The following is a 27,455-nucleotide window of genomic DNA, read 5'->3' as shown; positions in this document are numbered from 1 at the left end:
GCATCTAAAGTCATTTTGAGTCGGACAACCACGTAAAGTTAGTTCTGGGGAAGGAAAATGACAGACTGGGATTCAGTGGAAAACCCTAAGAAAATGTTTCTGCCAGTTCTTAAGTATTGCTCATCAGTCTGTAGCCATACCTGGTAAGATTAATAGCGAGTACAGATAAGATCCAAAGAAGTGCAGTGCAATTTGTTTGGGATTAATGCAGCAAGCATAAAAACATCATAGGGATGTCCAACCAATCAATTATTAAGTATTGCTCATCAGTTTGGGACCCATACCTGATAAGATTAGTGGAGTATACAGAGAAGATCCAAAGAAGAGCAGTGCATTTTGTTTGATGATCATGTAGCAACCATAAAAGCGTCATCGAGATGCTCATCCAAATCTAGTGGCAAACACTACAAGAGAGGTTTTCACCATATTTAGTTTCCTGTAGAAATTCGAGAGTGTTTGTTATATTCCAAAAAAGCCAAGGAATATAGCAGGAGGCGGCACTGCCCACAGGGGGGAGTGACCGTTAAAACTACATTCCTGAAAACAGCCACAAATTGACTTTGTATATTTCATTTACTCTTCAAATGAACAAGAGTATCATCAGAATATACTGTTGAAAGTTGGCTAATAACATCAAAGATTATGTTTCAAAGCTGGCTAACAGCTCTAAAGGTTAAAGTGGCTGTATTGTAGTACTTAAATTCTTCTTTGATGATGTCAGTGTCAGCATTTACTACTGTGCTTTGAACATAAGTTTAAGTACTGTAGTACAACCAGTTTAATCTTTGAGTTGTCAGCCAGCCTTAAACACAATCGTTAATGCCGTCAGCCAACTTTTCAGCTGTATATTCTGATGATGCTCTTGTTTGTTTGAAGAGAGAAACCAGTAAATAAAAAATACAAGGTGCGACTTGTGGCAGTTTTCAAGAATTTAGCCTAAGTATTTAGCCAACGAATATATTACTTCTCCTTACAAACACTGTACAAAATTACGGTCATGGTAAAATTAGAAAAGTTTGAGCACATACAGGACCTGTTGACTACTTCTTCCTATACAACTACCAAGTGAGGTCGTGCAGTAGTAAGACACTGGACTCTTTTCAGGAGGGCGGTGGTTCAGATATCTGTCTGACCATCCAGGTTCAAGTTTTCCATGATTTCCCCAAATTGCTTAACACTTTGATGGTTGCTTTCAAACGGCATGGCCAATGGCCAATTTCCTTCCCCAGTCCGAGGATGTGCTCTGTCTCTAATGACGCTGTTGTTTATTGGACATTACTACTTTTCCTCCTTCCTGCCACCGATACATGACTGGAACGGGAAAGGAGGGACGGTATAGTGGTATGCATTGAAGGTGACTGGATGCTTGTAGATACGAATGTAGAACAACTGTAAGTAGGATGTGAAGTATATGATTGCCTGAAGAAGAGGCAGTGCTTCATCCTCTAAAACACCTCTGATTGCCCTCAATATGTAGGAGTTGGAATCACTTGTATAGAGTGTGCTCCAAACCATAACCCTTGATGATTTATCTCCTGTGATGATCAGCAATATTGTCTAGCAGATGTAGTCACCATAGTGGCATCTAAAATGTATGTAACCATCATTGGAGGACAGGCTGAATGGGACTTAACATAAAACACATCAAAGTATGCCAAAAATGGTGTTCACATACCCGTTATAATTGGCACATTTGTTCTATTGAGACAATGGAAGCTAAAGCTATGGTGCGTGTGGCACTAAACCAGTCCACAAGAGATTTCTTTAAAGAATTGAGCCAGAACTGTTCACACTTGCTGCAGTGTTCCAACATTGAATTGCCACTATGGACAAAACTTCGTAATCCACTATGACCATGCAGACAAGAATTTGGTTATCACAAGCTGTGGTCACTCTGCACTGTCCAGAACCCATTCACTATTGTGATATTATTGTCCCCAATATGTAGAGGTAGAAATCCCCTATATACAATGATTCCCAATCTGTTACCCTTGGTTTTTATCTGCTATTCTGATCAACAATGCAGTTTACTGGATGTGATTATCATGGTGGCATAAAAAATGTATGTATGCCATCACTGGAGTACTGTTTCCACTGATGCATTATTGTTACAGCGGCAAATGCTCTACAAGCTGCACTAATCATTCAGACCCATTGGGAGTGACTCAGATGCTCTTGCTGTACCCTTTGACAAGACATACTGTCAGTTGCTTTCACATTTCCAGTTTTTCACTTACTAGTCTTGGCATAACATAGACTTTTCTGGTCACAAAAGAGAGGCTGCTACTGAAATTATGTATACACTGATCATTGGTATCTTAATTGATTATTTCTGGTACACTGTTCTACACATTCTTTGGTGTTTGATTAATCTGGGTCGTACTTTCAGGTATTACAATTTTTACGAATGTTGTTCTAAGTTATGTTTAAGTTGCAACTTATTTGGAAACACTGTTGTTAGGACTCTCTTTTGTTGTCTTACATGTCCACCCAGAGGACAACTGTAAGTTTATACTGCACAGAGAAGATTTTGCATGTAATCAGCACTCTCAAAGAGCATGGTTCTGATACTGGAAATTCACAGACCTCCACAATGTTTCTATAAAATAAATATTTTTGTGGGGCTGCACAACAAAAGACAAAAATTGTTTTGTTTTTCATGTAGAACGAGTTAGTGATGGAAGTGTTTGTTTACATCTGTAATGTGGAGTCAGTTGTAAACTTTACCATCAGAACTGTGCAGGACAGATTCTGTTTTTATATATGAGAAATAAATCAGTTGGGTTAACATTTATTTAAATTAGATTTTGACAATACTATACCAGACCACATTAACAAAGAAAAACTTTTGAAGGAACCCACAGTATGTCTGCGGGAGAGAGAAATAGAACATATCAGATGTCATTTCCGAATATAATTTATGTGAAAATAAATTTATGTTTCTGTTTAATGGCAGTTTTCCCATGGGAACAAATTTGTGGAAAGAGCAACTCTCCCTCTCTCTCTCTCTCTCATACACACACACACACACACACACACACACACACACACACACACACACACACACACCTTCTACATACATACTCCACAAGCCACCATAAGGTGTGTGGCTGAGGGCACCCTGTACCACTACTAGTCGTTTCCTTTCCTTGGCCACTCGCTTATAGGGCGAGGGTAAAACAGCTGTCTATACGCCTCCATAAGAGCTGTAATTTCTCATATCTTATCTTTTTGTCTTTACGCAAAATATATCTTGGCAGTGGTAGGATTGTTCTGCAGTCAGCTTCAGATGCTGGTTCTCTAAATTTTCTCAATAGTGTTCTTTGAAAAGACAGTTGCCTTCCCTCCAGATATTCCCATTTTTGGTCTTGAAGCATCTCCGTCACTCTTGCGTGTTGCTCGAACCTACAGGTAACTGATCTAGCAGCCCACCTCTGAAATGCTTCAATATTTTCTTTAAATCGAAATAGTGCAGATCCTGAACACTTGAGCAGTCCTCTCCTCAAATTCTCGCAACAAACCAAAATTTATCATTCAGCTTCCCTACCACCATCTTCACATGCTCATTCTGTTTCATATTGCTTTCCAACATTATGCTCTGATATTTAAATTACATGACTGAGTCATGTGGGACACTAATGATGCTGTATCCAAACACTATGAGTTTGTTTTTCCTACTTAATCACATTAACTAACATTTTTCTACATTTAGAGCCAGCTAATGTACATCACACCAACTATAAATTTTCTCTAAGTCATCTTGTATCATCCTACACTCACTCATCTTCGACACATTTACATACACAGCACAGAATCTTCACAAACAACTGGAGACTGCCGCTGACCCAGACCACCAGGTCATTTATATATATAGAAAGTAATAGCAGTCCTATCACACTTCCCTGGAGCAATGCTGACTATACACTTGTCCCTGATGAACACTGAACACTCACTCTGAGGACAATGCAATAGGTTCTATTACTTAAGAAGTTGTCGAGACATTCACATATCTGAGAACCTATTCTGTATGATTGTACCTTCATTAACATTCTGCAGTGGGGTACCATGTCAAATGTTTTTCAGAAATGAAGAAATATGGAATCTGCCTGTTGCCCGTCACCCATAGTTCTCTGTATATCGTGTGAGAAAAGGGCAAGCAGAGTTTCACATAAATGATGCTTTCTAAAACTGTGCTGATTCTTGGACATAAGCTTTGGCCAGTTGACATGTTTCACATCGTTAACTATGCAACATTCCAATAAATAAATAATTTTGTTAGCCAACTTTTTTAGAAAAATAACACTGGTCAGATTGGAAAATAACCCATATCAGCTGCTGTATTGACATTTCTTATTTTTGTGCAGTAGCAGCAGTGTGGTTACATTTTTTACTGCAGGACGATAAATTCAACAGGAAACGTGTTGTCATTATCTTGTGGCTGTGTAAAAACATTCTCTGATTTGAAGTATATTTTTGATGCAAGGAAACATGCAGACTAATATAATTTATGTTGGTCTGATAGTATCAGTTTTGATAATCAGTTTTGTCTTTGTAACTAAGATGCCTTTTTGCAGACATGAATTCGTTGTCATTATTCTGAATAAGTATCATCCAGAAACCAGTAAAGATCTTGATTTGTTTCTTTCAATAAATGTTATGTATATGGAGTAAGTCTTTGCTTTTAATGAATGTATTATTCCAGGTTAGTAAAATGTTTGACAGCATACGTGCAATTGTGAGAAACAGTTTACTCGGAGCATCATGGTATGGGTCAGAGTTAAAGCGACTTGCTGTAGAGAAGGTGAGTATGGCTCAGGGAAGTAGTTTTTTGCTAACATTACTTTAAATCTTGCTCATATTTAAATAAAATAACTTTTACGTGTCTTCCTTTATGTTATTATAAATTATAAAATTTAAAACATGTCAAAATTACTTTAATTCTATAGGAATAACGGAAATTCTTGGCTGGAACAATATGTATTCATTCACCTATAGGAGACATTAACAGAACATGTTCACTAGCTTTTAAGCAGTGGCTCTTTTTCTAGTAGAAAGTACACACTTTCACACACACAGACGCACAATACCAGGGTGCCGGCGATACTGATTATTTATTATCAATTATTGACAGCAGTTGCCTGGGTTGATGGATGTGGGGGTGTGGTAGGAAAGGTTGCACAAGGCAAGGAGGGGGAGTGAGATTGTGCAAGGTAGGAATGGGAAACACAGATAACTCAGTGGCTGTACAACAAGATGAAAGAAGTTATGAAGGAGGAGAGCATATAACAGAGAGAGAGAGAGAGAGAGAGAGAGAGAGAGAGAGAGAGAGAGAGAGAGAGAGAAAACCCACATGGAGGGGAAGTGTGGTGAGAGAAGGCATACCTGTCCTGGATGTGGAAGGAGTGATGTGGACAGTGACAGAAAAGGGAGAAGGCAAGGTGAGGCAGTGGGGAAATTGGTAGGCAAAGTTTTAGTCAGGGAGACTGCAAGAACACAGGATATGCTGGAGAGACAATTCCTTATGCATAATTCAGAGAAACTTGTACTGGGAGGGAGTATCTGAATGGTAAATGTAGTGAAGCAGCTGTTAAAGTTATTTATATTGTGGTCTGTATCATGTCTGGCTTCTGTACAGTCGAGTTTGTAGCTGACCACTGTTTAGCAGTGAACATTCATGCAAGTAGACTGTTAGTTACCTGTCATTGTAGCATAGCTGATATGAGGGTTGTCTGTAAATTAAGGTTTCCAATGCTTTTTCACATAGTAAACATAATTTTGTTGCAAAACCAGTTGTTGTTGTTTTTGTTGTTGTTGTTATGGTCTTCAGTCCAGAGACTGGTTTGATGCAGCTCTCCATGCTACTCTATCCTATGCAAGTTTCTTCATCTCCCAGTACTATTCATCTCGTGGTCTCCCTCTACGATTTTTACCCTCCACGCTGCCCTCCAATACTAAATTCGTGATCCCTTGATGCCTCAGAATATGTCCTACCAATTGACCCCTTCTTCTAGTAAAGTTTTGCCACAAATTTCTCTTCTCTCCAATTCTATTCAATACCTCCTCATTAGTTATGTGATCTACCCATCTAATCTTCAGCATTCTTCTGTAGCACCACATTTCGAAAACTTCTATTCTCTTCTTTTCTAAACTATTTATTGTCCACGTTTCACTTCCATACATGGTTACTCTCCATACAAATACTTTCAGAAATGATTTCCTGACACTTAAATCTATACTCGATGTTAACAAAGTTCTCTTCATCAGAAACGCTTTCCTTGCCATTGCCAGTCTACATTTTATATCCTCTCTATTTCGACCTTCAGCAGTTATTTTGCTCCCAAAATAGCAAAACTCCTTTACTGCTTTAAGCATCTCATTTCCTAATCTAATTCCTGCAGCATCACCCAATTTAATTCCACTACATTCCATTGTCCTCATTTTGCTTTTGTTGATGTTCATCTTATATCCTCCTTTCAAGACACTGTCCATCCTGTTCAGCTGCTCTTGCAAGTCCTTTGCTGTCTCTGACAGAATTACAATGTCATTGGCAAACCTCAAAGTTTTTATTTCTTCTCCATGGATTTTAATTCCTACCCCGATTTTTTCTTTTGTTTCCCTTACTGCTTGCTCAATATACAGATTGAATAACAAAACAGTTATGAATTCTAAATGCTTGGACTTTAAGCTATTTTTCAACCTAGTCCCCGTCATGAGTCATGCATTTTTGGAGATGCTCCAGAAGCTTTTTCATACTCGTATTGTACCACTCTCCCGCTGACTCGTGCTGGAAGGAATGGACAGCTGCCCTCAGCTCTTCATTGCTTGGGAATTTCATTCCCCTCATGTGTTGTTTCAAGTTGGGGAACAAATAGTAGTCACTGGGAGCCAAATCAGGGCTGTATGGAGGATGGCCATTGATTTAACACCCAAATTTGGTGATGAGATCTGTCACATTGTGAACGACTTGAGGACGGGCATTGTCATGGTGCAAACAAACTCCCTTTGTCAGCTGACTCCGTCTTTTGTTCTGTAAAGCCCAGCGTAGCTGTGTTAGTGTCTTGGAGTACCTTGGTCTATTGATTGGTGTACCTCGTTCTAGGTAGTTGACCGGCAGAACGCCTTTACTATCCCAGAACGCCGAAGCCATCACCTTCCCCGTTGACGGCGTTTGCTTGAACTTCTTGACATTTGGAGAACTGGAATGCCACCATTGGTTTAATTGTTCCATAGTCTCTGGCGTGAAGTAGTGGATACAAGTCTCATCCCCAGTTACAACTGAATCCAGAAATTCCTCATCCTTTTCCCAGTAATGGTGCAGAAACGTGGGGACACTTTTGATGCGCTTCTTTTTGTATTCACCAGTGAGCATCCACAGCACCCACATGGCACACAACTTGTGGTATTTCAAAATGTCCATCAAAATCTTATCCATGGTAGTCTTAGAGACACCCTCTATCAGTTTGACAATCTCTTGCACAGTCACACGCTGATCTGAAAGCACAACTCCTTCGACTTTCTTCACTGTCTTGTCTGACACTGATGGATAGCCTATGGCTGACCTCATCACATAGGTTTGTACAGCCGACTGCAAACTCCTTACACCACTTACACACATTTCTTACATCCATACACACCGGCCAACTGGCGATGGATTTCAATAGAGGTTGACCCTTTAAACCACAGATATCTAATCACAGAGCGCAATTCACACACTACAGGAGCATTGATTTTCCCTTTCATTGTTAATGGCTGCTAAGCCAAGATTGAGTGTCGCAGAGGGTTGGGGACTGGTAAGAATAGTGGTGTGTGTAGTAAGCAAAACCAACTGCGGGAACGCCTTGGGCTGCGGATCGGAGCCGCCAGGCGGGGAAGCCACTGGCGGTGGAGCATGCACCACCAGGTAAAACAATGACGAGTCTGACGTCAGACCAACGACCACTGACAACAACCAACCACGACTGACTATGACTGACACAACAAGGAAGAGATAAACAACAGTAAATCCACTCAGAACCAGAGCCAGGCAAATGTCAACAACGAACAACGACGACCCGCAGTACCGCCGAGATAGAAATGAAATCCAGAGTGAGTACCAGACTGACTGGACTAGGGCAGAGCGGGTTCCTATATATAGAAACTGGAGGGAGCGGCTATTGGCGTCTGTCTGCACGTGACGTAGCGGTGGTGCCCTCGCTGCACGAGAGCCGCTGCGCGGAATAGCCACCGCGGAGGCGGAGCCCTCTATGGGCTGACCACGTCCATTTGTTCTGGCTTCCGCGGCGGAAGGTACTAAACCCCCCACCCCGAAATTGGTGCATAGGGGCAGAAATGCCCCGGACAATGCTGAGGCGGGCGGAACAAGGGCACGGGTTGTGAGACGTCCGGAGGGACCACTGGGGGAGGGGAGGGCAGACTGTCTGCGGCATCCATCAAGGCGTCACCAGAGGGCAGGGGGTCAGAGGTCGTCTCTATATCCTGGCGAGGCGGAAGGGGTGTCTGCAGAGCCGGCGAGGAGATGGAGGTTGAAGGGAAGGGCTCCACCTCGAGGGACGTGTCCGCACCAGGAAGCAGGGAAGGCGGTGGGGGAGGAATCAAGGCAGGGGCCCGAGGGCGGAGTTGGTTATGGTGGCGACGCTCGAGCCCTCTGTGTGTCTGTACGGTTGTCACTCACCGCCCATGAGCCGCCGTCACCTTAGCGGGCGTCCATGCAAGTGTGCAGCCATAGGAGCGGGCCCACATGGCCATGCCCGGGGCGTAGCGCCAGGAGGGGTGAGAGTGGAGCCCAGAAGGGGATGGTGTCAGCAGGTGGAGGAGGGTCCGGGGTTGTCGCCCGTGAAGGAGTTCGGCAGGACTATGACCGGCCACCAGCGTAGTGCGGTAGGTGCTGAGAAACAAGGTGAGGGCCGAGGTGGTTGCCGACGGCTCCACTGATTTCATGAGCTGCTGTTTGAAAGTGCAGACCAGGCGTTGGATGAAGGATGGAAGGGGGGAGAGCGAATGTGTGTGATACCGTTAGCAGAGCAGAAGGTCTGGAACGAGGATGCCGTGAATTGGGGCCCGTTATCTGTGACCAACGTCTGAGGAAGGCCTTCAATGGCCAACACCTGGGCCAAGGCGGTGAGGGTGGCGTCAGTGGTGGTGGACACCATGCGGACCACATATGGGTATTTGGAATAGGCATCAATGATGAGGAGCCACTTAGAGCCTTAGAAGGGGCCTGCAAAATCTAGATGGATACTGTCCCAGGGTTGGCTGGGTGTTGGCCAGGGCACGAAAGATTGTGGAGGACTAACCTGATGACGCGCACACACTGTGCAACCACGGACCAGGTGCTCAATGTCGCCATCGATCCCTGGCCAATAGACATGTCGTCGAGCCAACGCCTTCATGCGAGACATCCCCCAATGTCCGCGGTGTAATAAGTGCAGGACGTGGTGGCGTAAGTCCGGAGGGATGACCACCCGATGGGCGTCCGAGTCCGTGGACAACAGGAGGACGTCCTCCATCACCGAAAGTCTGTGTGAGGCGTGACACCACGGGCTGAAGTCAGTTTTGAAACATCGGGTAAGGTAGGGAGGCCAACCGTGGGTCACATAGTGGAGGACTTGCCGCAGAATGGGGTCCCTGTGCGTGGAAGCGGCAATTTCCGTAGCCGTCAGAGGAAATCCATCGAGAGTCTCCCGGCGGACAGAATCGATGTGGAAGCACCGGACTTCCTGCTGGTCGAACGCCGGATCGGGTCCTGCTGGGCGACGTGACAAGGCATCTGCATTAGTGTGTTGACTGGTGGGCTTATAGCGGATGGTGTAAGTGTAATTACACAAGAACAACGCCCAGGGCTGAAGACGCTGAGCTGTCCGTTCTGGGAGCTGCGAATGGGGCCCGAAAAGCGACACTAAGGGCTTGTGATCCGTGAGGAGGGTGAACTGTGCCCCAAACAGGTAAATGTGAAATTTCTGAACTGCAAAAACAATGGCAAGAGCCTCCTTTTCGATCTGAGAGTAATTCCTATGCGCAGGTGTTAACGTCTTGGATGCATATGCCACAGGTTGTTCCGACCCATCCTCATTCCTGTGTGCCAGGACTGCCCCAGTCCCGTACATTGAGGCATCGGCCGTCACCACCAAGGGACGATCCGGAGAGAAAGGCGTAAGGCAAGGGGCAGATATCAGCATCACCTTCAGGCGGGTGAAAGCCTGATCACAGCCAGAAGTCCACGTGTAAGGTACCCCTTTGCGATGCAGGCGATTTAGGGGATGCGCGACATGGGCGGCTTGGGGTAAGAACTTTAAGTAATAATTGACTTCCCCTAAAAATACCTGGTGTTTGGATAAGTTTTGTGGATGGGGAAGGGCATCGATGGCCGCGACATTGCAGTCCGAAGGGTGAATGCCATCTTTACTGAGCCAATGTCCTAAGTACTCCACTTCCGGATGAAAAAAACTGCACTTCTCCAGCTGACAACGTAAACCCGCAGCCTGCAGGGCATGAAATAAGGTACAGAGGTTCCCCAGATGTTCTTGGCGCGTGTGCCCCGTGACTAAGATATCATCGAGGTAATTGACACAAACTGGTATTGGTTGCGTAAGTTGCTCGAGATGCCACTGGAAAATCGCAGGCGCAGAGGAAATGCCAAACGGAAGACGTGTGTATTTATATAGACCGAAAGGCATGTTGATGACAGCGATGGCCTACGATTTCTCATCCAACGGCAATTGGTGATAGGCTTCTGCCAGATCAATCTTAGAAAAGTACTCACCACCTGCCATTTTAGCGAGAAGGTCTTCCTGTCGAGGAATGGGATAAGTTTCGACCAAAGACTGAGCGTTGACCGTAGCCCCAAAATCCCCACAAAGACGAAGCGATCCATTGGGTTTCTTGATGACCACTAAGGGCGTTGCCCAGGCACTCGATTGTACTGGCTCGATAATCCCTGCAGCCTGGAGCCGATCGAGTTCCTGCTTGACGGCCGCACGCAAAGCTACTGGAATAGGCCGAGCCCGACAAAAGCGAGGCCGTGCGGTCGGCAATAAAGTGATGTGTGCCTGGAAATCGGAAGCGCAGCCCAGGTCTGCCGAAGACAGGGAGGAAAAGGACGTGCACAGATCGTCTAGGTCCTGAAATGGAACCGTAGTTGAAATGAACTGCACTTCGTCTTGAATGGAAAAGCCAAACTGTGTAAATGCATCTAGTCCAAAAATGTCCGAAACCAACGGGTGGTCCACCACAAATAGGGTAAGGGGTCGGGGAACGTTTTTGTAGATGGCCATAACAGAAAACTGCCCACGGAGAGGGACGGAACTGTCGCCGTAGGCGACCAACCTCCGAGAGGGTGGGGACAATTCTGGAGACCCGAGACGTGCATACGTCGTCAGATTGACCAAGGAAACTGTGGCCCCCGTATCAACCTGGAAACGGACGTCCTCGTTAAAGATACATAGAGTGAGGAATAACTTTTGAGCCAATGTGTCAGTCTGAGGGGCGACTGCGTGTAAAGCATGGACGGCTTCCTGGTGGCCTGCAGGGGTGGGACGGGGGCGGGTCGAGCAGCTACGACAGACTGATCGAAGGTGGCCTTCTTTCTCACAGAGCGAACAGGTCTTCCAGCGATGGGGACAGTCAGCTTGAGTGTGGGCCGAGAAGCACTGGGGGCACGATGGGAGGGGGCCACGCGGCTGACGTCGAGGGGCGACCGGCGGTTCGGATGCCATAGAGACGTCAGACAGCGAGGAATCTCGATGTCGGTGCCCCCTGGGGGCTGTGCCCCATCGACGGCGGGAAGGAGTGGATCGGGAAGTGGATTCTATACTGCCACTTGGGGCCGTGCCATGAGACGTTCGTGCGCCGCCTGAGCAATTTCAAAGGAATGGGCAATATGCAGAATGTCTTCCAACGAGGGGTTGTCCAACTTTAACACCGCCGTATGGACCTCTGGATCGGGCGCCAGTTGAACGACCACATCCCGAATTAACGAATCTGCATATGACGCCTTGCACTGCTGATTGGTGCATGTGAAGTTCCATTTGCGGTAAGGCCTTGCAAATCCGTCACCCAGGAATGGTAGGACTGACCCGGCTGCTTGTGGTATTGATGGAATTCCAAGTGAGACGCAACCACGTGGTATCGCTGGGAATAATAGTTAGTTAGCAACAGACAGATCTCGTGAAAGGGGAGAGCCACAGGGTCGGCCAACGGTGCCAACTTGCGGAGCAAGACAAGAACATCGACCGCTGCAGAGAGTCATCCGACACCTGAAAGGCCGTGAAATGTTGCTTCAGACGATGCAGGTACATTTCCCAATCCTCTTTTGCGTCGTTGAACAGTGGGAACGACGGCGGACGTGGGAAAATGTCTGAAAGCGGGGCACCTGGGAGAAGAGGTGGGAGGGAATCCCGCTTATTAACCCTTTCCGAGAGCAACTGCACTGACGTCTGTAAGACCTCCAACTGTTGCTGCTGCTGTTCCATGGGCTGCTGCTGTTGCTCTAAGAGAGTGAGTAATTTCTCTTCCATACTCCTATGTTCCGTTTACCTCGTCACCAATGTAGTAACCAAAACCAACTGCAGGAACGCCTTGGGCTGCAGATCGGAGCCGCCAGGCAGGGAAGCCGCTGGCGGTGGAGCACACACCACTGGGTAAATCCAAGAACGAGTCGGACGACAGACCAACGACTACTGACAACAACCGACCACAACTGACTATGACCGACACAACAAGGAAGAGATAAACAATGGAGGCTTGTGGAAACCACAACACCAAACACCAACAGTAAAACCACTCAGAACCAGAGCCAGGCAAATGTCAACAACGAACAACGACCAGCATGCAGTACCGCCGAGATAGAAACGAAATCCAGAGCGAGTACCAGACTGACTGGACTAGGGCAGAGTGGGTTCCTATGTACGAAACTGGAGGGAGCGGCTATTGGCCGCTGTCTGCACGTGGCGTAGCGGTGGCGCCCTTGCTGTGCGGAGTAGCCGCCACGGAGGCGGAACCCTCTATGGGCTGACCACGTCCATTTGTTCTGGCCCGTGTTCGACTTCCGCGGCGGAAGGTACTAGAGTGTGGGAAGCAAGGAACACAGCACTGTTGTCAGATTCAAGCTATCTTGTTCCGTCCTGATGGGAGCTCGTTGGAGACCTTACTTTATGGACAACCCTCATATATAACAGGTCTGTGTTCACACACAGCCCTGCCTTTTATAAAGTGCAGAATGTCTGTGACTGGACTCCAGTGAGAGGTGTTGCTTAGGTGCATGAGCCCACAAGGCAATAACTCGGGGGTGTGTGATAGGGTGCAGGATTGTAATAGCGATGGACAAAGATATTTAAGTTGGATGGGCAGCACACTATTTTAGTGATGTGGATAAGATATTCCTCATCTCAGGGTATGGTGAGAGGACAGCCATGATGAAGGATGTTGTTGAGCTTTTCAAGGCCATGGTGATCCTGGGTGATCAGAGAAGTGCTGGTTGATTGGTGGTTAACAGGTTTACTGGTGTTGGAGGAGCAGATGGTATATGATGTTATCGCAGTGATTACAAAATAGTCAAACTGAGAAACAACTTGGAGGTATAAGCCCGTTGAACAGTATGAGCTGGATGCATGCACTGATTTGGTTGGGAAGGGTGTCAGGAAGATAATGTGCCCTCTCCTGAGGCAACCCAGTCCACAACTGTCGTAACTGCCTTAATATCCTTGATACCGGTGCTATGTCTGATCTGGTCCCACAATGTTCTACTGGTGCCAGTTTTGGAGATCTTTCTGGCTGTAGGAGTACCTCAATGTCATGGAAACAGTGCAAAGAGAGATGTGTCATGTGTGGATGACCATTTTTCTCTTGGAAAATGGAATGAGAGGCAACATAGGAGGACACAGGACCTCTGATGTACCAATGTGTAATCAGAATTTCATTGTTCATCACCAGCCCTGACTTGAAGCCATACCTGATTGTTCCCAACATCATGACACCAGGAGTAACATCACTGTGCCTCTCCAAAACATTGGAAAAATAAAGCCTCTCCCCTGGTTGCTGCCATAATTGGAGACAATGGTCATTGGGAATAGTGCAGAACCGTGATTAATAAGTGAATACAATTTGACACCAGCAAGAGTCCATGCTTGCTGGGCATGGCTCTGTTCCAAATGCAGCCATTTGTGTTGTGTTGTTATTGGCAGCCTACGAATGGGACAATAATTCCCTAGTCTGTCTGCTGCTAGTATCCGACCAGTGGTGCAGGATGGTATAGAATGTGGCAGGGAGTCCGTGACTTATTTGTGGATAGAAGGTGCAGATGTGAAGTGGTTACGATGTGTTTGGTTCACAATGTGGTGCGCCTTCTTTGTGTTGGTTAATGTGTTTGACCAGAAGCTTGACAACAAGTATGCCTGTCCTCACATTGCCCTGTAGTCCAACAATGGGCCACTGTCACATCCAAATATCCCAAAAATCTGGATATTGCACAATATGACCAGTTGTCCAAATGGAAATCCACATTGTGGCCCCCTTTCAAATTCTTTCAGGTGCTGATAACATTGTGTAACATGAGTATGTGACATGTCTCCAAATACGTGACATGTCTCCATGTTCTTCACAGTGACCTCTGAACATTTGAAGCTATTCATGCCTCTTATAAACTCTCGTAACAACATGGAGATAGTGCACAACATGGAGATAGTGCACTTCTTAGCTCAAGACTGTTTCTCTTGTCTGCCACCCTGTTCTCTCTTCCCACTCTTAACACAACTTACTTTTCCATGGTGCAGTCCTTTTTAACCCCAGTTGACTGTTGATTGTAATTAAACTTAATGACATGAGAACTGTGTGTAAGTTAGGAATTCAAACCCAGTAATCTGCCTTTCTTGAGTTGTTTTACTTACTCAACTAAATTGCCTCACATCTAGAATCAAGCACTTTAATCTGCAGGGATTTTACAAGCAAATACTTGTTTCAGGTGAATGCAATGGCATTGGCTGTTGGATTCCCAACTTCAGTTACAACAGACAGTTTTCTCGAAGAGTATTATTCTTCATTCCGTGTGCAGAAGAGAGACTTCTTTCTAAATGTTCAGTTTGGAATTGAATTCTTGTTGGCAAAAGAGATGGAACTTCTGGTATCACCATCTGAGGAACAAAGGTATGTATCAGCAAGGCTACCTCTTTGGAATTGGTACCAATTTTTTGAACATGTACGTGTTGAGCTTCATAAGACATTCATAGCAGCTAGAGCCTGTTTAAGCTAGTGTGAAGCCCATAGCACTGATCAACTGTAGGACCTCTATTCAGCAATATGCACATATTGTTTAGACATATTGTTTGATTTCCATATAAAATGGAAAGGTAACATCTAATAAAATTCTATTTCAATAATCTATGTATGAACAGATGCTATGCATGTTGATTTTTGGATCATAAGTAGCGTTACTCAGCAAGCTAAAATGACCCAGCACTGTTTGCTCTTGTTAGCTCCATTCACATAGCAATGAAAAATCACTTCATAAAACTGTAATAAAATTTTTGTTCCACATTCTACTTTTGTTGTATGTACATTGAAACAGAATGACTATAGTGCTCTTACAATTTTTTCTCTGAGTGGAAATAGTAAGGTAAGTACTATTCCAAAACTTTTTTGCCATCATTTGAATTACTACCAAGAAGAAGTGATAGTGTCCCGTCATTGCAGGCTCCGGCTAGAGTAAACTGTCTCAAAATTTATTATGAGTTACTACAGCTCACATTAAAAGTAAAATATGTCTTTCTTTAACTTGAATTTCTATGTAGGACATTATTTTTGGATGCGCACAATAGTTCTGTGGCACCCAGTGGCGTACTGATTTTGAAAGCCTAATCTGTGTTATGCTTAGTGGTGCAACATTCAGCGAGAGAGAATGAGAGTGCTATGGTATCTGAATGGGTTAAACTTTACAGCATGCCTGGAAACTTTACAGAAGTTCATTGAAGCATGAAAGGCAAACATATTTCAGAGGCACACTGTTCCAGAACTCAAGATCAGTGAGAACAACTTTTCAAACAATGGAAAATTCAGTATGGAATGTAACAATATTATGAAAAGGAAAGTGGCTACTCACCATATAGCAGAGATGCTGTTACAGACAGGCACAACAAAAAGACTGTCACAAATAAAGCTTTCGGGCATTAAGGCCTTCGTCAACAATAGACATAGACATAGACGCGTGTGCGCACACACACACACACACACACACATACACACACACACACAAAACTGCACGTGCGTGCGAACGCAACTCACACACATGACTGCAGTCTCAGGCAACTGAAAAGACACTGTGAGCAGCAGCACCAGTGCATGATGGGAGTGGCAACTGGTTGGGGGTAAGGAAGAGGTTGGGGCAGGGAGGGGGAGGGATAAAATGGTGGGGGTGGCAGACAGTGAAGTCCTGCAGGTTAAACGAGGGGCAGGGGAGAGGTGGGTACGGGGAGTGGGGGGAGGTAGTGGAAAAGGAGAGAAGTAAAAAGACTGGGTGTGATGGTGGAATGACCGTTGTGTAGTGCTGAAGTGGGAACAAGGAAGGGGCTGGATGAGTGGGGACAGTGACTAATGAAGGTTGAGGCCAGGAGAGTTATGGGAACGTAGGATGTATTGCAGGGAAGGTTCCCACCTGCACAGTTCGGAAAAGCTGGTGTTGGTGGGAAGGATCAATATGGCACAGGCTGTGAAACTTCATTGAAATGAAGGATGTTATGTTTAGCAGCGTGTTCAGCAACAGGGTGGTCCACTTACTTCTTGGCCCCAGTTTGTTGGTGGCATTCCTGCAGACACACAGCTTATTGGTTGCCATGCCCAAATAGAATGCAGCACAGCAGTTGCAGCTTATCGTGTAGGTCACATGACTGGTTTCACAGGTAGCCCTGCCTTTGTTGGGATAGGTGATGTTCATGACCGAACTGGAGTAGGTGGTGGTGGGAGGATTCATGGGACATCTATTACAGGGATACGAGCCTTGAGGTAAGAGGTTGAGAGCGGGTAGTGTGTAAGGATGGACGAGTATATTGTGTAGGTTTGGTGGACAGTGGAATATCACTGTGGGAGGGGTGGGGAGGACAGTGGGCAGGACATTTCGCATTTCAGGACACGACGAAAGGTAGTTGAAATCCTGACGGAGAATGTAATTTAATTGCTCCTGTCCTGGGTTGTACTGAGTTAAAAGGGGAATGGTGCTCTGTGGCCGGATGGTGGAACTTTGGGAGGTGGTGGGAGGCTGGAAAGATAAGGCACAGAAGATTTTTTTTGTACAAGGTTGGGAGGATAATTATGGTGTGTGAAGACTTCAGTGAGACCTTCAGTATATTTAGAGAGGGAACACTCGTCACTGCAGATGCAATGACCACAGGTGGTAAGGCTGTACGGAAGGAACTTCTTGGTATGGAATGGGTGCCAGCTGTCAAAGTGGAGGTATTGCTGGTGGTTGTAGGTTTGATATGGACAACAATACTGATGTAGCCATCTTTGAGGTGGAGGTCACATATAGGAAGGTGGCCTATTGGGTTGAGTAGGACCAGGTGAAGCAAATGGGGGAAAAGTTGTTGAGGTTCTGGTGGAATGTGGGTAGGGTGTCCTCACCCTTGATCCAGATCGCAAAGATGTCATCAATGAATCTGAACCAGGTGAGAGGTTTAGGATTCTGGGTGATTAGGAAGGATTCCTCTACATGGCCCGTAAATAGGTTGGCACGGGATGATGCCCTGTGGGTGCACTTAGCCATGGCTTGGATTTGTTTTGCTGGTGATTGTAGGTTTGATATGGACAACAGTACTGATGTAAAAGGAGGTGCCATCAGTAGTGACGGGCAGGACACCGTGTGGTAAAGGGACAGAAACTGTGGACAGTTGGTGGAGGAAATGGTTGGTATCTTTTATGTAGGAGGGTAGGTTCCGAGTAATAGGTTGAACGTGTTGGTTGGTCTATGACAACAGAGATTCTCTCAGTGGGGGCACTGTAACCTGCCATGATTGGGCGTACTGGGTGGTTAGGTTTATAGACTTAAGGAACCATGTAGAGAGTAGGAGTGTGAGGAATAGTAGGGGTGAGTAGAGAGATGGACTCCAGGGGGAGGTTCTGGGATGGGCCTAAGGATATGAGTAGTGATAGGAGATCCTGCTGTATTTCTGGAATGGGGTCAATGTGGTAAGGTCGGTGGTGGAAGTATCTGAAAGCTGGCGGAGTCCTTCTGCCAGGTAATCCTTGTGGTTCAAAAACAACACTGGTGGAGCCTTTGTCCGCAGGTAGGATTATAAGGTCTGGATCAGTTTTTAGATGGCGGACGGCAGTTCTTTCTGTGGATGTACGGTTACTTTGCATGTTGAGGGATTTGGGGAATGATGGTGAGGCATGGTCTGAGGTTAAGAATTCTGGAAAGTTAAAAAGGAGTCATTCTGGGAGTAGTGGGAGTGTATCACGGTTGGATGGTGGAGTGAACTGAGTTAGGCATGGTTCAATATGGGTCTCTGGTTGATTCTGATTGGAAGGGTTGGTGGCGAAAAAGTGTTTCCACTGTAGGGACCGGGAGAAGAGGAGAGAAGGTCGTTAACAAGTCCTACATAATTGAATTTGGGAGTGAGGCAAAAGGTAGGGCCTTTGGAAAGGACTGATATTTCTGTGGGGCTAAGGCTTCTAGAGGAAACGTTCATGACTGTTACACGTCTATTTCGGTTCTGGATTCTGTGTGGGGTTTTTGGTGCAGCATCTTATGTCCTACATTACTCCCACCGATATAATTAATCATATACTTTCCAGTTAATCACTTTCCCTGCTTCAATCTCCAATATTTTCGCGACTTGTTTCCCGCACCTTCCCAGTGCCACATGATCTTATGTCTCATCGTATGAACCCCTCTACACCCCCCCACTCTTTCTCCATTCCATCCCAGTTCGCACCTACTAATTCCACCTCATTCAGTCACATCTGCCATCTCTTCTTCTTCACGCTGAGACCTGCTACCCACACATATATATATATATATATATATAACACAAAATTCAAGCTTTCGCAACCAACGGTTGCTTTGTCAGGAAAGAGGAAAAGACGAAAGGATGTGGGTTTTAAGGGAGAGCGTAAGGAGTCATTCCAATCCCGGGAGCGGAAAGACTTACCTTAGGGGGAAAAAAGGACAGGTATACACTCACACACACACACACACACACACACACACACACACACACACACACATCCATCCGCACATATACAGACACAAGCAGACATTTGTAAAGGCAAAGAGTTTGGGCAGAGATGTCAGTCGAGGTGGAAGTACAGAGGCAAAGATGTTGTTGAATGACAGGTGAGGTATGAGCGGCGGCAACTTGAAATTAGTGGAGGTTGAGGCCTAGTCGGTAACGGGAAGAGAGGATATACTGAAGGACAAGTTCCCATCTTCGGAGTTCTGACAGGTTGGTGTTAGTGGGAAGTATCCAGATAACCCGGACGCTGTAACACTGTTCCAAGATTTGCTGGCCATGCACCAAGGCATGTTTAGCCACAGGGTGATCCTCATTACCAACAAACACTGTTTGCCTGTGTCCATTCATGCGAATGGACAGTTTGTTGCTGGTCATTCCCACATAGAAAGCTTCACAGTTTAGGCAGGTCAGTTGGTAAATCACGTGGGTGCTTTCACACGTGGCTCTGCCTTGATCGTGTACACCTTCCGGGCTACAGGACTGGAGTAGGTGGTGGTGGGAGAGTGCATGGGGCAGGTTTTACACCGGGGGCAGCTACAAGGGTAGGAGCCAGAGGGTAGGGAAGGTGGTTTGGGGATTTCATAGGGATGAACCAAGAGGTTACGAAGGTTAGGTGGATGGCAGAAAGACACTCTTGGTGGAGTGGGGAGGATTTCATGAAGGATGGATCTCATTTCAGGGCAGGATTTGAGGAAGTCGTAACCTGCCCTCCACAACATTTCCAGCAAACCTCAACCTCCTCTCATTGCACACAGACCCAGTCTCTCCCATCTACACAATCTCCCACTTCCAGCTCCACTCCCCCCAAAACCTCAAAATTCTAATCAACACAATCTGGAACCACAACACCCTAATTCAGTGGTTAACCTTTCCTCCAAACATCTCTCCCAATCCTAAACCTCTGTCCTATCCAAAGGCCTCACCTTCAGCCCTACTGCTAGATTCAACCAAACAGCCCTCGTCAAAGATTTACTGTCCTACACTCGTACTCTCTGCTGGAAATATCACTTTGCCACGAAGAAAAATAATCCTAATCCTACGCCTAATGATCCAACTCCCCAAGACACTATCCAAATTGAACCCTGCCTGGAACAGTTCCGTCCTCCGTCACAGCGGGACCCACCTCCTATTCCTCAAAATCACCCTCTCCAAACCTTCCAGGAATTTCTCACTTCCAGCCTTGCCTCTCAATCCTTCTTAAAAAAACCTTAATCCTACTCCCAACATCACCACTGCTGAAGCCCAGGCTATCTGTGATCTGAAGGCTGACAGATCCATTGTCATTCTTCCGGCGGACAAGGGTTCCACGACCATGGTACTTGATTGTCGGGAGTATGTGGCTGAGGGACTGCGTCAGCTTTCAGACAACACCACATACAAAGTTTGCCAAGGTAATCCCATTCCTGATGTCCAGGCGGAGCTTCAAGGAATCCTCAGAACCTTAGGCCCCCTACAAAACCTTTCACCTGACTCGATCAACCTCCTGACCCCACCGACACCCCACACCCCTACCTTCTTCCTAAAATTCACAAACCCAATCATCCCGGCCTCACCATTGTAGCTGGTTACCAAGCCCCCACAGAACGTATCTCTGCCTATGTAGATCAACACCTTCAACCCATTACATGCAGTCTCCCATCCTTCATCAAAGACACCAACCACTTTCTCGAACGCCTGGAATCCTTACCCAATCTGTTACCCTTGGAAACCATCCTTGTAACCATTGATGCCAGTTCCTTATGCACAAATATTCCGAATGTCCAGGGCCTCGCTGCGACGGGGCACTTCCTTTGACGCCGATCACCTGCCACCCTGCCTAAAACCTCTTTCCTCATTACCTTAGCCAGCTTCATCCTGACTCACAACTTCTTCCCTTTCGAAGGCCAGACATACCAACAATTGAAGGGAACAGCCATGGGTACCAGGATGGCCCCCTCGTACGCCAACCTATTTATGGGTCGCTTAGAGGAAGCCTTCTTGGTTACCCAGGCCTGCCAACCCAAACTTTGGTACAGATTTATTGATGACATCTTCATGATCTGGACTCAGAGTGAAGAAGATCTCCAAAATTTCCTCTCCAACCTCAACTCCTTTCGTTTCATCGGATTCACCTGGTCCTACTCCAAATCCCATGCCACTTTCCTTGACGTTGACCTCCATCTGTCCAATGGCCAGCTTCACACATCCGTCCACATCAAACCCACCAACAAGCAACAGTACCTCCATTATGACAGCTGCCACCCATTCCACATCAAACGGTCCCTTCCCTACAGCCTAGGTCTTTGTGGCAAACGAATCTGCTCCAGTCCTGAATCCCTGAACCATTACACCAACAACCTGAAAACAGCTGTCGCATCCCGCAACTATCCTCCCGACCTGGTACAGAAGCAAATTACCAGAGCCACTTCCTCATCCCCTCAAACCCAGAACCTCCTACAGAAGAACCCCAAAAGAGCCCCACTCGTGACAGGATACTTTCGGGGACTGGATCAGACTCTGAATGTGGCTCTCCACCAGGGATACGACTTCCTCAAATCCTGCCCTGAAATGAGATCCATCCTTCATGAGGCAAAGAAGGGAAAGCAGAAAGGTGGAAGGAGTATATAGAGGGTCTATACAAGGGCGATGCACTTGAGGACAATATTATGGAAATCGAAGAGGATGTAGATGAAGATGAAATGGGAGAGATGATACTGCGTGAAGAATTTGACAGAGCACTGAAAGACCTGAGTCGAAACAAGGCCCCGGGAGTAGACAACATTCCATTAGAACTACTGACGGCCTTGGGAGAGCCAGTCCTGACAAAACTCTACCATCTGGTGAGCAAGATATATGAGACAGGCGAAATACCCTCAGACTTCAAGAAGAATGTAATAATTCCAATCCCAAAGAAAGCAGGTGTTGACAGATGTGAAAATTACCGAACTATCAGTTTAATAAGTCACGGCTGCAAAATACTAACACGAATTCTTTACAGATGAATGGAAAAACTAGTAGAAGCCGACCTCGGGGAAGATCAGTTTGGATTCCGTAGAAATATTGGAATATGTGAGGCAATACTGACCCTACGACTTATCTTAGAAGCTAGATTAAGGAATGGCAAACCTACATTTCTAGCATTTGTAGACTTAGAGAAAGCTTTTGACAATGTTAACTGGAATACTCTCTTTCAAATTCTGAAGGTGGCAGGGGTAAAATAGAGGGAGCGAAAGGCTATTTACAATTTGTACAGAAAGCAGATGGCAGTTGTAAGAGTCAAGGGACACGAAAGGGAAGCGGTGGTTGGGAAGGGAGTGGGACAGGGTTGTAGCCTCTCCCCGATGTTCTTCAATCTGTATATTGAGCAAGCAGTGAAGGAAACAAATGAAAAATGTGGAGTAGGTATTAAAATCCATGGAGAATAAATAAAAACTTTGAGGTTTGCCGATGACATTGTAATTCTGTCAGAGACAGCAAAGGACTTGGAAGAGCAGTTGAACGGAATGGATGGTGTCTTGAAGGGAGGATATAAGATGAACATCAACAAAAGCAAAATGAGGATAATGGAATGTAGTCGAATTAAGTTGGGTGATGCTCAGGGAATGAGATTAGGAAATGATACACTTAAAGTAGTGAAGGAGTTTTGCTATTTGGGGAGCAAAATAACTGATGATGGTCGAAGTAGAGAGTATACAAAATATAGACTGGCAATGGCAAGGAAACGTTTCTGAAGAATAGAAATTTGTTAACATCGAGTAAAGATTTAAGTGTCAGGAAGTCGTTTCTGAAAGTATTCGTATGGAGTGTAGCCATGTATGGAAGTGAAACATGGACGATAAATAGTTTGGACAAGAAGGGAATAGAAGCTTTTTGAAATGTGGTGCTACAGAAGAATGCTGAAGATTAGATGGGTAGATCACATAACTAATGAGGAGGTATTGAATAGGATTGGGGAGAAGAGAAGTTTGTGGCACAACTTGACTAGAAGAAGGGATCGGTTGCTAGGACATGTTCTGAGGCACCAAGGGATCACCAATTTCGTATTGGAGGGCAGCGTGGAGGGTAAAAATCGTAGGGGAGACCAAGAGATGAATACAGTAAGCAGATTCAGAAGGATGTAGGTTGCAGTAGTTACTGGGAGATGAAGAAGCTTGGACAGGATAGAGTAGCATGGAGAGCTGCATCAAACCAGTCTCAGGACTGAAGACCACAACATCAACAACAACAACAACAACAACAACAACAACAACCTTCATGAAATCCTCCCCACTCCACCAAGAGTGTCTTTTCGCCATCCACCTAACCTTCGTAACCTCTTGGTTCATTGGTTCATCCCGTTGAAATCCCCAAACCACCTTCCCTACCCTCTGGCTCCTACCCTTGTAACCCCCCCCCCACCCCCACCCCCCCCCCCCTCCCGGTGTAATATCCGTCCCATGCACCCTCCCACCACCACCTACTCCAGTCCTGTAACCCGGAAGGTGTACACAATCAAAGGCAGAGCCACGTGTGAAAGCACCCATGTGATTTACCAACTGACCTGCCTACACTGTGAAGCTTTCTATGTGGGAATGACCAGCAACAAACTGTCCATTTGCATGGATGGACACAGGCAGACAGTGTTTGTTGGTAATGAGGATCACCCTGTGGCTAAACATGCCTTGGTGCACGGCCAGCACATCTTGGCACAGTGTTACAGCGTCTGGGTTATCTAGATACTTCCCAGTAACACCAACCTGTCAGAACTCCGGACATGGGAACTTGCCCTTCAGTATATCCTCTCTTCCCGTTACCCACCAGGCCTCAACCTCCGCTAATTTCAAGTTGCTGCCGCTCATACCTCACCTGTCATTCAACAACATCTTTGCCTCTGTACTTCCGCCTCGACTGACATCTCTGCCCAAACTCTTTGCCTTTACAAATGTCTGCTTGTGTCTGTATATTTGCGGATGGATATGTGTGTGTGTGCGCGCAAGTGTATACCTGTACTTTTTCCTCCGTAAGGTAAGTCTTTCCGCTCCCGGGATTGGAATGACTCCTTACGCTCTCGCTTAATACCCACATCCTTTCGTCTTTCCCTCTCCTTCCCTTTTTCCTGACGAAACAACCGTTGGTTGCGAAAGCTTGAATTTTGTGAGTGTGTTTGTGTTTGTTTGTGTGTCTATCAACATGCCAATGCTTTCGTTTGGTAAGTTACATCATCTTTGTTTTTAGATATGTTTTTCCCACATGGAATATTTCCCTCTATTATATCTTGTTTCCCCTGTGTTGTCACCGCCAGACACCACACTTGCTAGGTGGTAGCCTTTAAATCAGCCGCGGTCCGTTAGTATACGTCGGACCCGCGTGTCGCCACTATCAGTGATTGCAGACCGAGCGCCGCCACACGGCAGGTCTAGAGAGACTTCCTAGCACTCGCCCCAGTTGTACAGCTGACTTTGCTAGTGATGGTTCACTGCCTACGTACGTTCTGATTTGCCGAGACGATAATTTAGCATAGCCTTCAGCTACGTCATTTGCTACGACCTAGCAAGGCGCCATTATCAGTTACTATTGATATTGTGAATCATGTACCGTCAAAACTGACGTTCATCATTAATGGATTAAAGTTAAATATTCCACCAGCTATGTCTGTTTTTCTAAGTTCTAATTTCATTGTCCTGTTCCAGACCTCTTGCCAGCCTGCGTGAGCTAAAACGCGTGCCTTTCGGCCTCCTCTAGTAACACGGTGTTGGCTCTCCTGCCAGCCACAACATCCCCCTTTTGTATCCTAGAGTTTTTAGATGTATTTGGGTGTATTTTTGCGAAATTTTTTTTACCTGATTTTTTTGCATTTTTTTTCACCGCCATTGATCATTACACTTTCCATGTGCGTCAATACAAAAAAATTTCTTTATCCATACCCTGATCCCAGTCCCTCATACTGTTCCTGCACTGTTGCTTGGCTCATGGAACCCTGCCCAAATGGTCTTTCCATCAAATTACCCATCTCTGGCTGCCACCCCTCCTTCCACAATTATCCCCACCTGTTTAGATTCTGCCAAATCTTATTCCTCACCAACATAGTCCTACAAAACCATATCAACAAAATCCAACCTTCTTACAGTACCTTTTCTCCATCCGCAAAATTATCCTGCTACGCAATCCCAAATTCTTGGAAACCATAACACACATTGAGACTCTTGCCCTGCAGGAACTTGAGCAACATGCACTATGCCACCTCAAAAAGCTCTCCATCCTGCTCACTTCCTACTCCTGCCCTGTCCACCACCTCTACAACAACCTCCAAATCTCCCCCACGTCCCCTCATAGCTGACAAACCCTGTCTTGCAGATCCTAACCCCAGCCTCCAAAACTCCCTCTCACCACAACACACAGTCCAGAACATAAACAGGCCTGTGACAAAGTCATGAACCTTTCCTCTAGAAGCCGTAGCCGCACAGAAATGTCAGTCCTTTCCAAAGGCTTCACCTTTTGCCCCAATCCCAAATTCAGTCATGTAGGACATGTTAAAGACCATCTCTCCTTCTCTCGGTCCCTACAGTGGAAGCACTTTTTTGCCACCAACCCTACCAATCGGTCTCAACCAGAGACCCATATTGAACCCTGCCTAACTCAGTTCACTCCTCCATCCAACCGTGACACACTACCACTGCCCCCAAAATGACCACTTTTTAACTTTCTAGAATTTCTTAGCCTCAGACTGTGCCTCACCATCATTCCCCAAATCCCTCAACATGCAAAGTAACCTTACATCCACAGAAAGAACTGCAGTCCACCATCTAAAAACTGATCCAGACCTTATAATCCTACCTGCGGACAAAGGCTCCACCACTGTTGTTTTTGAACCACAAGGATTACCTGGCAGAAGGACTTCGCCAGCTTTCAGATACTTCCACCACCGACCTTACCACATTGACCCCATTCCAGAAATACAGCAGGATCTCCTATCACTACTCATATCCTTAGGCCCATCCCAGAACCTCCCCCTGGAGTCCATCTCTCTACTCACCCCTACTATTCCTCACACTCCTACTCTCTACATGGTTCCTTAAGTCCATAAACCTAACCACCCAGTACGCCCCATCATGGCCGGTTACGGTGCCCCCACTGAGAGAATCTCTGCTGTCATAGACCAACCAACACCTTCAACCTATTACCCGGAACCTACCCTCCTACATAAAAGATACTAACCATTTCCTCCACCAACTGTCCACAGTTCCTGTCCCTTTACCACACGGTACCCTGCTCGTCACTACTGATGGCACCTCCTTTTACACTAACATTCCTAACGCCCATACCCTTACCACTATTGAACACTACCTTTCCCAATGCCCATCGTCTTCCAAACCAACAACCTCCTTCCTGCTTGCCATGACCATCTATATTCTCATGCACAATTACTTCTCCTTTGAAGGCATTACCTACAAACAAATCCGAGCTACGGCTATGTGCACCCACATGGCACCATCCTGTGCCAACCTATTCATGGGCCATGTAGGGGAATCCTTCCTAATCACCCAGAATCCTAAACCTCTCACCTGGTTCAGATTCATTGATGACATCTTTGCGATCTGGATCAAGGGTGAGGACACCCTACCCACATTCCTCCAGAACCTCAACAACTTTTCCCTCATTTGCTTCACCTGGTCCTACTCAATCTGAGAGGCCACCTTCTTAGATTTTGACCTCCACCTCAAAGATGACTACATCAGTACCTCTGTCCATAACAAACCTACTAAACACCAGCAATACATCCACTTCAACAGCTGCCACCCGGTCCATACCAAGAAGTTCCTTCCATACTGCCTAGCCTCCCGTGGTCATCACGTCTGCAGTGACGAGTGTTCCCTGTCAAAATATACTGAAGGTCTCACTGAAGTCTTTACACAACATAATTATCCTCCCAACCTAGTACAAAAACGAGTCTCCCACACCTTATCTTTCCAGTCTTCCACCCCTCCCACAGTGATATTCTGTCGACCACCGAACCTACATAATATACTCTTCCATCCTTACACAACTCCCACTTCCAAGCGCTTATCTCATGGCTCATACCCCTGTAATAGACCTAGATGCAAGACCCGTCCCATACATCCTCCTACCACCACATACTGCAGTCCGGTCATGAACATCATCTAGCCCATCAAAGGCAGGACTACCTGTGAAACCAGTCATGTGATATACAAACCAAGCTAAGCTGCAACCACTGTGCTGCATTCTATGTGGACATGACATCCTTCATTTGAGTGACTGTTTCAC

At 45.9% G+C, this 27,455-nt stretch overlaps 1 protein-coding gene across 1 annotated transcript in view; it reads left to right on the top strand.

The window, feature by feature from the left end:
- The window catches only part of LOC124789567 (endothelin-converting enzyme homolog), a 600,524-nt gene that overhangs the window by 518,828 nt on the left and 54,241 nt on the right, over window positions 1-27,455 (top strand). Inside the window, exons 10-11 of the mRNA XM_047256970.1 lie at window positions 4,703-4,801; window positions 14,954-15,135. Coding sequence (XP_047112926.1) covers window positions 4,703-4,801; window positions 14,954-15,135 — 281 coding nt within the window. The remainder of the gene's footprint in view (window positions 1-4,702; window positions 4,802-14,953; window positions 15,136-27,455) is intronic.

Source organism: Schistocerca piceifrons, chromosome 3 (assembly GCF_021461385.2).
Source record: "Schistocerca piceifrons isolate TAMUIC-IGC-003096 chromosome 3, iqSchPice1.1, whole genome shotgun sequence".
In the NCBI taxonomy this organism is placed as follows: domain Eukaryota; kingdom Metazoa; phylum Arthropoda; class Insecta; order Orthoptera; family Acrididae; genus Schistocerca; species Schistocerca piceifrons.
This window is presented reverse-complemented; position numbering and strand designations above follow the sequence as displayed.